The 16,184-nt window shown below is 34.7% G+C and overlaps 1 protein-coding gene across 1 annotated transcript in view; it reads left to right on the top strand.

Annotated features, from left to right (window-relative positions):
* Positions 1-3,655: 3,655 nt before the first annotated feature.
* Positions 3,656-16,184, top strand: part of LOC103604870 (DNA primase large subunit) — a gene marked incomplete at its 5' end in the record, with an annotated part of 109,421 nt that continues 96,892 nt past the window's right edge. The window contains 2 exons of the mRNA XM_008589448.1: positions 3,656-3,728; positions 8,167-8,352. Of these exons, the coding sequence (XP_008587670.1) occupies positions 3,656-3,728; positions 8,167-8,352 (259 nt within the window). The remainder of the gene's footprint in view (positions 3,729-8,166; positions 8,353-16,184) is intronic.

The following is a 16,184-nucleotide window of genomic DNA, read 5'->3' as shown; positions in this document are numbered from 1 at the left end:
GGGGGGATATCGGATGAACCTGACAATGTCCCTGAGAGGCTTCACGGAATAGGTAGACATGAGCAGATTCTTAAAAATTGAACAAATAAGCCCCTCCTAAAAGGACCGATGGGAGAATGAGTTTTCCAAAGAGAGAGCGAAGGCAGATAGGCCTGATATGGAGAAGGAACTAAAGAAATTCTGCATGGTTTGACACAGGGTGCACAGTGGAAAAGGTGGGGGCAGGGAGGCTTAGGAGAGCTGAGACTGGTTAGATCATAAAAGAGGTTAGATCTCATCAACTTTGTTACAATAAAAATAAATAAAATTTTTTAAAAAGATGTTAGATCCTGTACTAAGGAATATAGACTTTCTCACCAAGAATACCATGTACCATGGCTATATAAGTACAGACATTCAGTGCACATCAAGGGTAACTCTAAAACCCTAAAAATTCTAAAATTCTGAAAAGTCTAACATGTTTTAGACTTTAGCTAAAGAGTTAGCAGCAGGATTTTTTTTAGAAATGAACTAGACATCGAAACATACTTCAAAGTACTTTTCTGATAAGTTAATGGAGGCAGAGAAAGAGTACAATCAGATTTTGTCTTTCTAGTGTTCAGAATATTAAGGCTGGGAGTTGTCTTATGGAATATCCAACCCGTCTTTTCACAGTTAGGAAATAGAAGTACAGAGAATGGGAAAGGTGTGTCCAAGGTCAAAAAGTAAGTACAAGTGGAGCTGGGTCTAGCCCCTGAGTTTCTTCCCTTCCCCAGTGCAGGGCTTGGACACAAATCACTCCACTCAAGGACTTTTCTCAGCATGGCCAAGCTTCGTAGCTGAGCCCTGTGTTTTGAACTGCATTTCTCAAACTACCTTTCACAAAAATTCCTGTTTNTCTCAGAATTTAGCCCTTTTGTATATTCTGCATACAAAATATATGTGCCCTCTTTATATGTCTTCTCTTTGCACCTAGTATACTGAATTAATCTGGGCCAAGAACAACTTTCTTGTGGTATAATAATCATTTGGCTCCATTTACTCAATAACTATAGTCATGTTTGTTCACCATTTTACCATTTATATAGAAAGCTTATTTGTTAATCTATTTGATCTGAACAATCTGGTTAGGTCATTGTAATCACCACCTTCAATTTGTAGACCAAGAAGCTAAAGATTGCAGAGGTCAGTGGCATGGCCTTACCTCCCAGCTTGGTGATGGCTCTTCTACAGGACCATGCTGTCTTTCTTGCCATCCTGTTATTTTCTGTACTTACTGGTTCAAGACTGCAGTTGCTCTGTTTACTGGAATATGTTTTACTAGTTTTAATTAGCACTTTGAATAAGTTATTTCATTTGATTTCCCTAGCATTTCTGTCAGTTAGGCAGGCCTGGCATTATTAGTACCATTTTACAAATGAAGATGGTTCAGAAGGGTGCAAGTGAGTTGCCCCAGGTTTTGGAACTAGTGATTTAAAAAACAAAAACAAGAACAGGTCTTCATACTCCTAGCTACTGCTATTCCTATTGCCCCATGCTGCCTCTTTGCTCTACTGTAAAATATATCGGAAAGTGAAATACATTTTTATTCTTGGGATTCCACTTAAACAATTCTCTGGTTATGCTCTGTATTAAAGTGTAGAATATTACAGTTGAATAGCATCTATTGTTTTAGCATGAGTTTTCTATGCTGTAGTGCTACCGTGATTAGGGGAATACATAGAATCCAATGAAACAGTTATTGTCAGAAATTTGTTACTGGAGGGAGAAATAATACAAGAGGCAAAGAGATGTGTTTTAGAATATGGAATTGTAGAGGAAGAATAATAAATTTTCCTTCAACGTCCATAGGTTCTTAGTTTGAGTGGACCCCTGTAACAAAAGACAGATTAGCAAGAGAAAAGCAAATAGAAGTTTATTAACATGTGTATTTCATATATACATGAGAGATACCCAGGGAATGAGTAATTCTCAGAGGCTGAATTCCAGATTACATAGCATCTTCAACAAAGAACAGTAAATTTTTAGAGAAGCAATAAGACAAAGGAAAAGGACTTTGAAAAGGACTTTTTTTCTGGGGGCAATAACTTGTGGGAAGGCAAATAAATGGCAGATAAAGGCTAGTTAGTAAAACTTGTTAATGTAGGTTCCTGTGGTATCATCCCTAGATGATAAGCGTCTGAAGCTGTCTTCAGTGGTTAATCTTTGTTCTCCCTGGTAGAAGGGTGGCAGGATACCTTTTGTCTTTGTAAATTTATGTGCTACTTTTGGGTAAATAGGGAGAGGGCAGAGAGCTTTCCTGAATCTGCTGCTTCTTAAATGTCTTCAGTTTAACAATCCTTCATATTTGGGGGTGTCATATGCTGGTCTCGCTCAGTATCATTCTCCTCATCCTGCTCTGAGTAATTCTCAGGCCCTTCTTAGCCAGTGAAAGGAGAATTGTGGGGAGAGGAAATCTACACCTACTTTTAACAGTCTCCTAGCCGGTAGCTGCAGCATTCCAAGATGCTACTGTAGTCTTGCTTCATAATCCATACCCATTGTTTAATCAGTAAAATGGATAGATTGTGGAAACAACAGCTTCTCTACAGAGCATCTTGAGTGTATATGTGGTTCAGCGGTAAGAACCTGTACTGAGCAGGTAGAAAGTAGAGAGTCTGGAATTCTTTATGATCTTAATGACACTTCATTCTAGAATTCCCCTTTAGTTGTGCTGTCTGTATAAACCATGGCTTGATTGTGATTTCTTATGTAATTTAGCAGCTGTTTGCTGTGTCAAACCTGCATACACCTGAATCTGCGTTTATGAAGTTGAGCATGGGTAGGGTGTTGTGTCAAGGAGATAAATTGGAAAGGTGGATGGCTCAAGGTAGTATATGCCAAGTTATGTTTCCTAATTTGTGAATAATACTACAGGAAAATTTATTATAGGGAAGAGGATGGGATGATATAGTGGAGAAATAGGGAATTAGGAGTCTAAAGTTTTGAGTTCCCACTTTCTGATCTTAATAAGTTCCCAAGTCCTCTGAACCTCCATTTTCTCATCTGTCAAATGTAAAATAAAAATTCTTTCTCAGGGTGGTTATGAGGATTTAATTAGAGGATATAGTAAAGTGCTATTCAGATATAATTTATTTTAATAAAGTGATTCCCATATGTTAGGCCCTTTAACAAAAATTATTTCAACTCAGTCCTTTTATCAACACTGCAAAGCAGGCATTATTATCTCCAGTTGACAGGTAAGGAACTGGGATACAGAGAGTCTAAGTAACTTCCTCAGGGACCTACTACCGATGGTTCCTGATTTAAGTTCCAGTTTCTTTTTTGCTATGTTACCATGCTGTTGATAAGGGGTAAATAGTAGAGGTTTGAACTTTAATAACAATTTGGATTATGCTTCTAAGAAGTGGAAGTTGTGGTGTCTTAGATTGGGGTTCATAAAATCCAGACAGTCACCATATTTTTGTATTATTTTTGGTTAAGTTTCTTAAATGTATTTTATCAAATACATTTAAAACACTTGGCTATGTGTCTGCTAAGGTTCATATGTAAAATGTTTTCCTTATTCTGACTTTATTATCAGAATAAAAATATTTCCTTTGAAGTGATCAAAAGTATTTTATAAATCCTACTTTAACATTTTGTTCTTCTTCTTCTTTTTTTTTTTTTGTAACAGTCATTCCTACACCGGCCAAGATTATAGTACCCAGGGAAATGCTGGGAAGATTTCTTTAGATCAGATCGATTCGGTAAGCATCACATACTTTTAAACTTCAGACTTTGTCAGTGGAGGAAGCACAGATTTTCTTCAACAAAAGAGTTTTGAGTGGGAAGATGGGAGAGGAGATTATTTCATTGTTTGCCAATCATTTTCAAAGAAAATTCTGTGTCCTATAGGCACGATTTTTTTTTAAAATCCTAGGAAAACCAAACTTAATCAGAAAATTATTTTTACTTTGATTAAAAACAGAATTTAGTCAATTATTCCAAAAGAGAATTCTTTTGGGTAATGATAGCTAAATGGTGTTTATGTGTTTATATTTAAATACCATATACATTTAGAAAAGGAGAAATGAAAAATACTAAATGTATTAGCTTGTTAGGGCTGTCATAACAAAATACTGCAGACTGGTGGCTTAAACAACAAAAATTTATTTTCTCACTGTTTGGAGGTTAGAAGTTCAAGATGAAGATGACAGCAAGTCTGATCCCCCCTGGGGCATTTCTTCATGTCTTACAGATGGCTGCCTTCTTGTTGTGTCCTCATATGGTTTTTCCACTGTTCATGTATATTCCTGGTGTCTCCTCTTCTTCTAAGGACACTAGTCATATTGGACCAGGGCCTCACCCCCATGACCTCTTTTAACCTTAATTACTTCTTTAAAGGCCCTATCTCTAAATATAGTCATATTCTGAGATGCTGAGGGTTAAGACTTAGGGGACACAATTCATTCCTTAATAGTAAGTATAGGCTACCGTTCTTGGGTTGCCACTAGATTAATGGATAGCTCATTTCAGCTTCATTTCACTTTGTGGTTTCATAGTAGAATGAAAGAGAAGTGTACTTTGCTATTCTTTAATTTGTAGACTTTCTCTTTAATACATAATAGAAATTGCATTCCATCCACAAAAAGGGGAAATAAGCCAGCCATAAATAATCTTTGTTTAGATTACCAAATTATTCACAATAAATTAAAAGTACACTGAGATTTTAATGCTTGGAAACAAGAATTTTAATAAGGTTATTAGGGAGAGACCAAGAATTTTTAGAGACCAGAATGAATAGTTGGTCTTATTATTTGAAAAATTATAATCAAGTACTTGAAGTTTCTCTGTCTAGAAATGACAGTAGGATTGCCTACCTTATACAGTTGATTTGAAATTTGTTCTCAAGGGTATCCCATCTTTCAATTTTTACAAACATATCATTTCTAACAGTCTTCCCCTTCCCCATATGATTTGGTTTACATGAATGGTCGAAGGTTAAGTGTGTTCCTAATTCTAGCTAGATATTTTCCCATTCACAAGCAAATGTGAATTTGGTTGGATACAGTGTGAGTACATACATGTATAATCACTAATTAATTTAGTCAATGTATATTGAGCCCATCAATTATGTACCAGCTACTGTGCTGTAGATAGAGAGGTAAATAAAACAAAATGTCCCTACCTTCATGGACCTTACTTGGGGGAGACAGACAACATAGTAAATAATAGATGGGCAGTATAATGCTAAATTATATTAAGTGCTATGATGATGATCGTATCATGGGCCTGTGCCTGAGGCCCTGTTCTGAGTAATACAGATGTATCTTTATTTGGGCTACTTCCTAACTCTGTGTCTGTATTGCCTCATCCTCATGACAGCATGCCATTAGCATATTCCTTCATATACCTACCTCTTCTCCAGATGATCCCTTTAGATTTTTCTACTAACTGAAATCTGGCTTTCTCAGTGACACTTTGCCCTGAGACCCTCTTAAAGTAGAGGCTGCTTTTTTTCCCCACACCCTATATAGGTTTGGGGTGAGTGTCTTCCTTGGTCCACATTACCACTTCTAACTCATTTCTTTACCTTCCATTGTCAGAGCTCCAGCTCCTTTAAATCCCTCATGATCATATTATACCACCCTATACCTCCCTTGTTTTTGCTCCCCTTACCCCCACCTCATTCACTGATGATTTTTAGCACCAAGCGAATAGTCTCTTGCACTAGCTCTGCTTCTATTATTGTTTTTTGCCTCTGCAACATCCATGTTGATAATTCATCCATAGCCTGGCATTGTAATTCCTTTGCCTGCTCAATTTCCACAATCACTTTTCTATCTCATTATGGCCAACCCTGATGCTATCTTTTCCATTTCCATTATTTGGACTACTGCCAAAGCCTCTTAAGTATTCTTCCTGCCATGTAATCTGTTCTCTACATAATAGCCAGAGTTTGCTTTGTTTATTGGATCACATCAGTCTTCTGGTCAAAACTCTCCAGTGGCTTTCCATCATATTTAGATTAACATCCAAACTCATTTTACGGCCTATAAAGCCATATGTACTAGTCATTCCAATTTAGTCTTCTGCTCCCTTCTGGCTCACTCACTCTGCTCTAGCCACATGGACCTTATGCTGTTGTTTAGCACAACAGATTCATTTCTTCTCAGAGTCTTTGCTTTTGTTTTCTTTATGTGAACAGTAGTCCAGGATCTTCATTTGACTGGACTTTGATTTAAAATATAGATCTTAGCTGAAATGCCATCTTCTCAGAGAGGTTTCCCTGGCCACCCAAGTTAAAATACCTCTCTCCTAGCACACTTGATCCCATTACTCTATTTCCAGTGCTTTTGGAATTAGACATTACTGTCTTTTTTTTTTTTTTTTTTAAGCTCCTGACTTTGAGATTAAGCTTTTCTTTTTCCTTTGTTTGTTTATTTTTTAATTGGGGGAGAATATATTATTTCAAGCTTCATACAGATCAACATTTTATAAGACATGTAATAGTGAATATAAGAACTGCTGTGTCTTTTTTCTTTACTTACCTGAATTAAAGTGGAAAATTGTTTTATTTACCTTCTTGTTTTCTAAAGCAACTAATAAATATTTATTCTGTAACATATAGTTAAAAAGTAGTTAGATATTGAGGGAACCTTGCATGTTCATACTAAGGATGTTGATATTCATTGCTTTTTTTGATTAGAACAAGGTTTAAGAAAAAATAATTAGGTAGTAGTATGAAGGAACAAAAATGGTCACATGAAAATGAGCTGGAAGGCTTTGCAGTAGTCCTGCCAAGGAAGGATATGGGTCCTAATGAACTAGTTAGGGAATGAAAAAACTTAGAAGTTGTTACTGTGACAGGGTAAAGAGAAACTGGATGGTCACTAGAGGGAGCAGCCAAGTCAAGCAAAGTGAGACCTGCTGTTCCTTACAGACAAATTGAATTTGCCAAGGAATATGTGAGGGAGTGAGAATTTAAGTCTTGGGAGGAGGATATTTGAGGAAGTCAGAGAGAATGCAATTAAGACCATAAGTAAAAAAAAAAGTTGGGTTAAAAGTGACAGAGATATTTCATTTTCGACCTGCAGGGTTTTTTTTTCTTTTAACTATTGCTTTCTTTAACACATATATTTGAATTTTCCTTTTGAGGACTATTTCTCTTATTTTATATTCTACTTTGTATTTGAATTATCTTAAAAGTAAGATAATCTGCTACTTGGCCATTGTACTTTTGGATATTAATCTCAGGGAAATGAAATCTTATGTACACCATAACACACAAAAACCTCTACAAGAATATTCATAACAGCTTTATTTGAAATTATCGTAAACTGGAAATAACCCAAGCATTCTTCAGTGAGTGAATGGTTAAACAAATTGTGGTACATCCATCCTATGGAATACCACTTGATAAAAAAAATAAGTGAGTTTAGATGCAACAATTTAGATGAATCTCTAGAAAATTATGCTGAGTCAAAAAAGCCAGTCCCAAAACATTGCGTACTTATATGATTGTACTTATATAATACTCTTGAAATGACAAAATTATGGGGATGGAGAACAGGTTAGTTGCCAAGGACTAGGGAACTGCTGATGGTGGGAGTAGAGAGGGTAGGTAGGGCGGGGGGGTTATAAAAGGAAAACATGAAGCATCCTTGTGGTGATAGAACTGTTTTGCATCTTGACTGTGATGGCAGATGCATGAACCTGCACATGTGATAAAATTGCCTAAAATTGAATACACACACACAGAAATAAATGCATGAGTACAAGTGAGGAAATCTGAATAAGACTAGCATATTGCATCAATGTCAATATCCTGGTTGTGGTAATGTACTATAGTTTTGCAAGATTTTATATTGGGGGAAACTGGGTGCATGATTTCTCTTTGTATTATTTCTTATAAATGCACGTGAATCTATAGTTACCTCCAAAGAAAAAGTTTTAAAAAAACCAAGTGAAATAAGTTTTAATAGTATATTTTATTTAACCCAATATATCCAAAATATTATCATTTTAACATGTAATTAATATAAAAATATTAATAAGAAAAGTTCATTTGTAATCACAGTAATATAGTTATATTTCCTTATGGTCTTTGTTTTTGTTCCAATTAGACTGAATTTTCAGCCACAACAAATATTATGGGAAATGTAGTAAGTCTTACACATAACCAAAAACTGTTTTTTCTTGTAGCTTTCTACCAAATCTTTCCCACCTTGCATGCGTCAGTTACATAAAGCCTTGCGGGAAAATCACCATCTTCGTCATGGAGGCCGAATGCAGTATGGTCTGTTCCTGAAGGGCATTGGTTTAACATTGGAACAGGCGTTGCAGTTCTGGAAGCAAGAATTTATCAGGGGAAAGATGGATCCAGATAAGGTAATTTTGAAAAATCAGAGTGGTAACTAAAATTTTAATTTGGTCTGAAAACTAATCTATTTTTTTAAATATGCTCCCTGAAATGTAGTTGAAAATTCTAAAAGATAAATGTGTCTACAGTTTAGTTTAGGTAAAAAGAAACTCATGTATTAATCCAATAGGTGCTAAGCGAAAGATTGGGACAGGAGTCTTCTCCTTTGTAGGTATACTGTCAGTAGTAATTATAAGACTGAAATTGCTTTCTGAGTTATTCATCTGTAGGAATGTATATGTGTACACACAAACATAATGTTTTGGGGACTAGGAGATATTGTGAATAAATAAAGTAAAAACAATTTAAAATGTTTTTTATGTTATGCACAATCTTTCATAGAGCGTATTTCGATAGTAATTACTATAAACCCGGCAGCTGCTTTTAAACCTCTCATAGTATACAGATTCCCATTCCCACTTTTCATTTCTTTGTAATAGTGCTAGCTAAGAACATTTTATTTGGAAATATGGTTTCCTGCCCCTTCTATGCCATGGCAGTGTGGTATGAAGTAAATTTTTTATTGTTTATTTCTTGGTTTGCTTCCTCCTAAAAACTGGTGAATTATAGAATAAACAATATTTACCAAGTAAATTTTATAGTAACACTTCCTGTATTAGGTATAAGTACCACAGACTGGTTGGTTTGAACAACAGAAATTTATTTCCTCACAATTCTGGAGGCTGGAAGTCCAAGATCAAGGTATTGGCAGGTTTGGTTTCTCCTCTGGCTTCTTTGCTTGGCTTGAAGATGGCCTCCTTCTTGCTGTGCTCTCATATGGCCTTTTTTCTGGCATGTGCATCCCTGGTGTCTCTTCCTCTTTCTATAAGGACACAAGCCCTATTGAATTAGGGCCCCATGCTTATGCTGTCATTTAACCTTAATTACCCTTTTAAAAGCCCTCTCTCTAAGTATAGTCACATTTGGAGTTAGGGCTTCAACATGTGAATTTTAGAAGAACACAATTCAGTTCATAACATATCTCTAGCTATATACTTTATTAAAAAGATCTTTTTATAACATATTATAAAAAGCTCTTAGTTTTTACAGATTTGTTTTAACAACTGTCTTTATTAATATTATCTATAGAATTTTAAGTCATTTAATAGGATTTTTTTCGAACACAGTTTTAGATAATGTTTGTTAGACTTACTGTCATATTTCTTTTATTTTAAAAATGACATTCTGATTATAAAAATATGAAAAGTATGGAAAAATTTATCTATTATCCCTCTCCTTCAGAAATGATTACAGTTAACATTTTAACCTTTCTCTCTACTCTAGATAGCTAGATACCATTGTGTTTTCTCCCCATTTTAAGTAATGACGTAATATAATTAAAAGATAAGTTGAATTTAAAAATAATATGAATCTTCCCATGAACTTTTTAAAGTACCCTTGTATGTTATGATAATTTCTGTGTTGTTGACTAATTTTTGAAAATATCATTTTAATTAGTTGCATAATATTTCATACTTTGAAAGTGATATAACTCGCTTAATTATTCTCCTATTGTTGGATATTCAGTTGTCTAATTTGACTCTGTCATAAATATTATTGCAACCAATATCTTGAGGTCAGAACTAATTGATTATAGTTTTGATTATGTCCTCTGCATATATTCACCAGGAAATAGAATTACCTGATAAGAAACTATAGACAGTTTTAATGTTTTGATGCATGCTATGAAATGACTGTCCAGAAGATTTTAAATTAGACCTTCATCAAGCTATGTGAGAATCTTGCTCTGCCATTGACATCATTATATATTATTACTTTAACATATTTTAAATCTTTTTATTAGTATTTTTTTTTTTCCTTTTTGTCTTTTTTCGTGTCCGGCAATGGATCGCAACCTTCAGTGTCGCGCCCGTACCGGACCGGGACCGGCAATGGGATCGCAACCCTCGGTGTTGCGCCCGCACCTCGCTCAGCCAGTGAGCGGGAACCGGTCTGTATGTGGGATCCGAACCCTCGGCGGGAGCGCCGCCACACTCCCAAGCGGTGCACTTAGCAGTGCGCCACCGGGCCGGCCCTTTTTTATTAGTATTTTTATGTATTAAAGTAGGTAGGTGTATTAGGTTTCCCCAGAGAAACAGAGCTGTGTGTGTGTGTGTGTGTGTAAACACAGAGAGAGAGATTTATTATAAGGAAGTGGCTCACATAATTATGGGGACCGATAAGTCCCAAGATCTGCAGTTTGCAAGCTGAAGACTCAGGAGAGTCAATAGTGTAGTTCCTGTCCAAATGCTGGAAGCCTTGAGACCCAGGAAGAGTTGATGTTTTAGTTCGAATCCAAAGGCAGTGAAAAATGAGGTCCCAGTTCAAGGCAGTCATGCTGGAGGAAATTCCCTCTTACTCACAGGAGGTTCAGCCTCTTTGCTCTATTCAGGCCTTCAACTGATTGGATGACACCCATCCATATTAGGGAGGGCAAATTGCTTTATTCTGACTACCAATTCTAATGTTAATCTCATACAGAAGCACCCTCGCAGACATACCCAGATGTTTGACCACATATTTGGGCACTCCTGGCCCTGTCAAGTTGACACATAAAATTAACCATTAGAGTAGATAGATATTTGTGAACTGGGGAGAAAAATAGGCAGTGGTTTTGAAGTGAAAAAAGAGAAGTTGAGCTAGCATTTTAGATTGGTTTGTGCTATAAACTAAGAGAGGAAAGAAGAAAGAAGAGAAAAGGGAAAACTAGTCATGCTAGCCAGTGTGGACACTTACTCTTTCTAGGTCTTTGGCTTAGACACCTGTTCAGTGACCTGCCTTTTTTTATGTACATCTCGGATGGCCTATGTATCGGTGTCATCACTATTTAGTTTTTTTTTTAACGTGTATGTTTAAATTTTTTTCTCTTATGGGATTTTTATTTTGCAATATAAAGTAGTTTTTTCAAAAATTATTGTAGAAGAAAATCAATAAATTTTTAGCTTTCTAGTAATATATAGCAGTCTATATTTTCAGTAGCTTATTATTGATTATAGCAAATATATTATTTTGACTAAAAGATTATAGGTTACACTTCTGACTTACTGTGATGTTTAGTTTTCTGTTGTTATACAGTCTGTATGTTAAAAACTTCATGTTTTTCTCAATTATATCTTCACTTACATATTTTTGCAATGAAATGTAATAAAGGATACTAAATTATAATATTCTCTTTAACTTAATAATTATACCTATTTGTTAAGTAATACTAATAAAAATATCCTCTGAGGTATAGAAAATTGTTGACTTCAAATACTGTTTACAGAGTATTTTATGGAATGATTATGCAGGTAGCATATTAGACATTTTTTACAGTGCTTTAATTAAAGGACTTACGTGTTGAACCTAGCTCTTGAATGATTTGATATAATAACCTCTGGCAGATAGCTTATTTCCAGACAGCATAAGAAAAATGTTGTGGTAACTGTTTCAACTAGATTTCTACTTTAGTATTATTTTCCAAATGATCATAAAGTCTGATTTCTTTTTCTTTATGCTCATGTCCTCAGTGCAAGTTATTTGAGATACATTGCTGTGTGCATCTGAGCAAAAATTATGGGTACTTAGCCATTACTTTCAAGGCAACAGAGAAGGGTGTAGTATCTCCAACACTTTCCAGCTGCAACTCTGCTGCCACTACTACTTCCCTGGATACACTGCCCAGAACCAAATATTTCTTTACTCTAACTCCTGTCTAATGCAGCTCTGTTCTTCTTGAATTGACTGTCTAATCAGTGTCTGTCTCTTCCTCCCAACTTCCCTGGCTTGGGCATGTTGCAGGCTTTTTTGCATACATTGAATACTTTTCTATCTAAGATTATACTTAATGTTGGAGGGTAGTTCGTTGTCTGTATTCTAAAATAATCTAAAACTGTATATATTAGTGTTTATAACTGTCCTCCAGAGTATAAATATTAAAATAGGATGTCTGTAGAAACCTTTTATTAAGGTTAAACAGTTTTTGTATTATAGTCTACAAAATTCTTGTTTTCTGTTATAAACAGTTTTAAATAGTAATAATGAGATTGTGGAAGCAACTTAAGGTTCTGATGCTCACTGTTAGTTATTTCTTATTAGGAATTTGATGTATTAAGCTCTGTGTATGTAAAAAGTAGCCATCTGTCTATAGAATGCTTATTCAGAGTTGTTAGTTTGGAGTGGTTATTTTTCTATTCTTTTAAAACTATTTTCAGACTAGTGTACATACTCCAGTAAATGATATTAATAATATACAGAGGCACCAACTTTTGTAGCTCCCAGTTATTTGCTACCAGATTATGCTCTTATAATTTTGGGCACTAATCACTACCTCATATTTATTGTTTATTTATTCATTTGTTACCTGTATCCTACAACTAGAATATAAACTATATAAAAACAGGTATCTTGTCTTTCTTGTTCACTGCTGCATGTTCAGGCACCTAGAACAGTGCCTGACTCATAGTAGGCACTCCGTAAAAGTTTATTGAATAAACTAATACATGGAAATTTCCACATTATTTACAGAGAATGAATTTCCATAGGAATTTTCACAGAATTAATTATTTGTTTATTGCTAAGTACATAGTAAATTCTACCAAAGCTTTAAAATTTGGCTTTTGGTATGAGGGAAAAAAAAAAAAATGCTTAATCTGTTTTGGTTCTTTTTAGTTAGAGTTATATATCTAACAAGTTATAGAATATTAAGTCATTTCAGTTGCTAGCCGTGTTTGGTGTCTTCCATGTGTTTTTCTCAATCAAAATTTGGGTTGGAAGAATATACAACTATATAAGAAGTGGTATCCAGTTATCATCGTTATTATTTAATGTTCAAAATATAGTATGTACTTAATTACAAATATTTAGATAATACATTGTCCAATTATGATTCTTATTTAAAGTACAAACAAATATGTATATATGTATGTGTGTATATGTATATACATACATACATAGTCCATCTACTTGGCATAGATTATTCAGGAGATTTTTCAGTGTTCACCATGGACATGTGTTGTTTTGAAGCTACTGGAATAAAAGACACAGCCCTTATTTACGAGTTCTTTACCGTCTCCTCGAAAAACCAGATAAATACAAATATACAGCCAGAGAAAGAAGGAAATTCCATGTTAAGGGGGCAACTTTCTCAAAGGACTTTAGAATGTAGCCCTCCTATAGGTAGTAGGAAACTGAACAGTACCAGTGTAATTGTGGCAAGAGATGAGTCTGGAGTCAGGATTCATACCTAATTACCAAAGATAGATGGATTAGTAGGCCAGTAGGAACTGTTCTTGCTGGGTAGGTAGCTACCAAGCAGGATTAGGTCAGCCATGTTGCCTCAATTGCTGTCTGTAATTTAGTTAAATATGCATAATATCACAACTTTGAAAATTTACTAAAATTGTATATTAAATGTGAGATATTATGAAGGTTTTCTGAAAAAAGAAAATAGTATGAATAAAATTTCTACTTGGTTCAAATTAATTTGGCCTCTCTAAATATGGATTTCTGATCATATGGGCCAACACTGATTGAAAAAAAAAAAAAAGAAACTCTTTTGCTTTAAGATTTTAATCTTCTTGGTAATGGGGTGAATTGAAAGAGATTGAAGTAACTGGAAACATTAACAAAACATGCTGGTGAAAGGAAAGTATTATTGAAGTTACTAGAATGGATCACGTTAAAGAAGATTAATCTTGAATTACGAATTGTAGGAAGTGACTGACATGGATTAGTAGAGAGAGAGAAATAAGAACAAGAATGAATACACAATGAACAAAGAATGGGGGGAAAGTAGGCAAAACATCATTCACTCTTCCATTATTTGTTTCCTTTTTATAATTCTTTTTGTAGAAGAATTTTATAAGAATTTGATAATTTTTCCAGTATTTATTATTTACTCACTGAGGCTTTCTTGTTAGCTAGTTTGGGGATGGTTACGTTTTGGTTGTTGTCATTTAAAAATCTCTGCTTCCAAACTTTTCCCTGGATTTCACCTTGTCAGTATATTTGGATTTTATTTGGGTGCATATTATACAAGAAGGTAAGAGATTCTAGTATTAAAACATCAACCATTTCCAAGAGAACATTCTGTTATGAATGATTTTGTAGCAAACCAATTGCTTTACAGTATACCTTACTCCAAAATGTTAGTTTCATAATGTAGGGTTTTTATTTTTAGATTTAATAGTATTAAGTATGAATATTTATGATATATTAAACATTTAAAAATAAAGCCCTTTCAGTTGGGCTGAGCTGAGGACATTTGAAAATTGCACTTAGGTAGTCAAAGAGAATTCTTTGGATTTGTGAATGATTTCTACAAGAGATAATTGAAGTTTTGAATGTCTTATTCCTGAAATGATTTCTTAGATTCCTGAAATAAATGTACCTCTACTTTATGCAAATAAAATGTATTTAATTAATCTTACACGTTTTTCTTAGTTTTAATTATAATTTACATGCCAGTTTACCTGAGAAAAAGCCTCACCCTGTGTATGAGAGATAAAATTAATCAAAGCTCTATTTAAAGCATGAAAAAACATACCACTAAAATATTCTTTCACTTGGAACTTGGATATTAAATTACTTCAGCCACTAGTTTCGTAAGGATTAAATTGAACTGCATAATTCTTCTAATAAATTCAAGGCAATGTGTTCTCTCTATCAGATTTCTTACAGTGTTGTTCTGATTACTTTAGCCTGGCTCTATTGGATATTAAGCACAACATAGATCATGTACACTTTATATAGCTGAAATTCCTATTCCTGATGATAGCATATGGAAGGTCTACTACATGTTGTTATAACTGGGTCAAGGAACATTTAGCATTGTTTAAAAAGCTTATCTTTTGTTCCAGAATCTAGCTTGCATCATGACTTAGAACAAACTTAAGTTTTTAAAAATTGACTGTCAAAGGATTAAATATTTGGCTGGTGGGGTGCAAATATATGAAACACTTATTGCTAGTATTTCTTTCTTTCTTTTTTTTCTTCCTAAAGACCAGTGGGTCTCAACATCAGCATCATTTGGGAACTTGTTAAAAATGCAAATTCTCTGAATCAAGCTCTGGGGGCAGGGCCCATAATTTGTGGTTTAATAAGCCTCCTAGCTGAAATTGATGCAGAGGTTGAGAACTACTATTTTAGATATTACCCTTATAGAAATCTAAATTGGTTACTGACTTGTCCAGAGTATAGGCATTGAAATTCTTCAGGTCTTATTTGTTCTTCTGTCTGCTTCTGTTGACAATTTGAGCATAATGTGTTGTTCTTTGTCAGTAACCCAGACATATATTTAAGCCCCTACTATATACCAGGTAGTAGTAAATACTAAATGAATATGTACAGCAGAGTTTTTCAGCTGGTGTACTACTAATGAATTTCCAATATACTCTACTATTGATCCCAGCAACCCTTGGGGAAGTTAGGCTGGACCTGGGATACTCAAAGCTGGTTGCATTCAACTGTGAGCAGCTTCTTCCATTTACCCTAGAGTGCTTTACAAATATTTTAGTGCTCAGTGGCATGAAAAAGATTGGAAAATAACTGATACCGAGTACAGGCTTGGAGTCAGACTGAGTTCAGATTTGCCCCCACTATATGCAAGCTGTGTGACCTTAGGCAAGTTACCTGTCATATGTCCTCATCTAGAGTGTGGACAATAATTTTGTATATACATATGTAGATATGTTCCTATCTCTGTCAGTCTATCATCTGTCAACACTTCATTGATTGTGGTGAGGATTTAGTAAGGGCTTAGTACAGATTCTGACATACAGTAAGTACTAGTAGCTATTTTCATTCTAGATGTTTATAGGAA

The sequence above is a fragment of the Galeopterus variegatus genome, unplaced genomic scaffold, assembly GCF_000696425.1.
Source record: "Galeopterus variegatus unplaced genomic scaffold, G_variegatus-3.0.2 Scaffold5453, whole genome shotgun sequence".
Lineage (NCBI taxonomy): Eukaryota > Metazoa > Chordata > Mammalia > Dermoptera > Cynocephalidae > Galeopterus > Galeopterus variegatus.
This window is presented reverse-complemented; position numbering and strand designations above follow the sequence as displayed.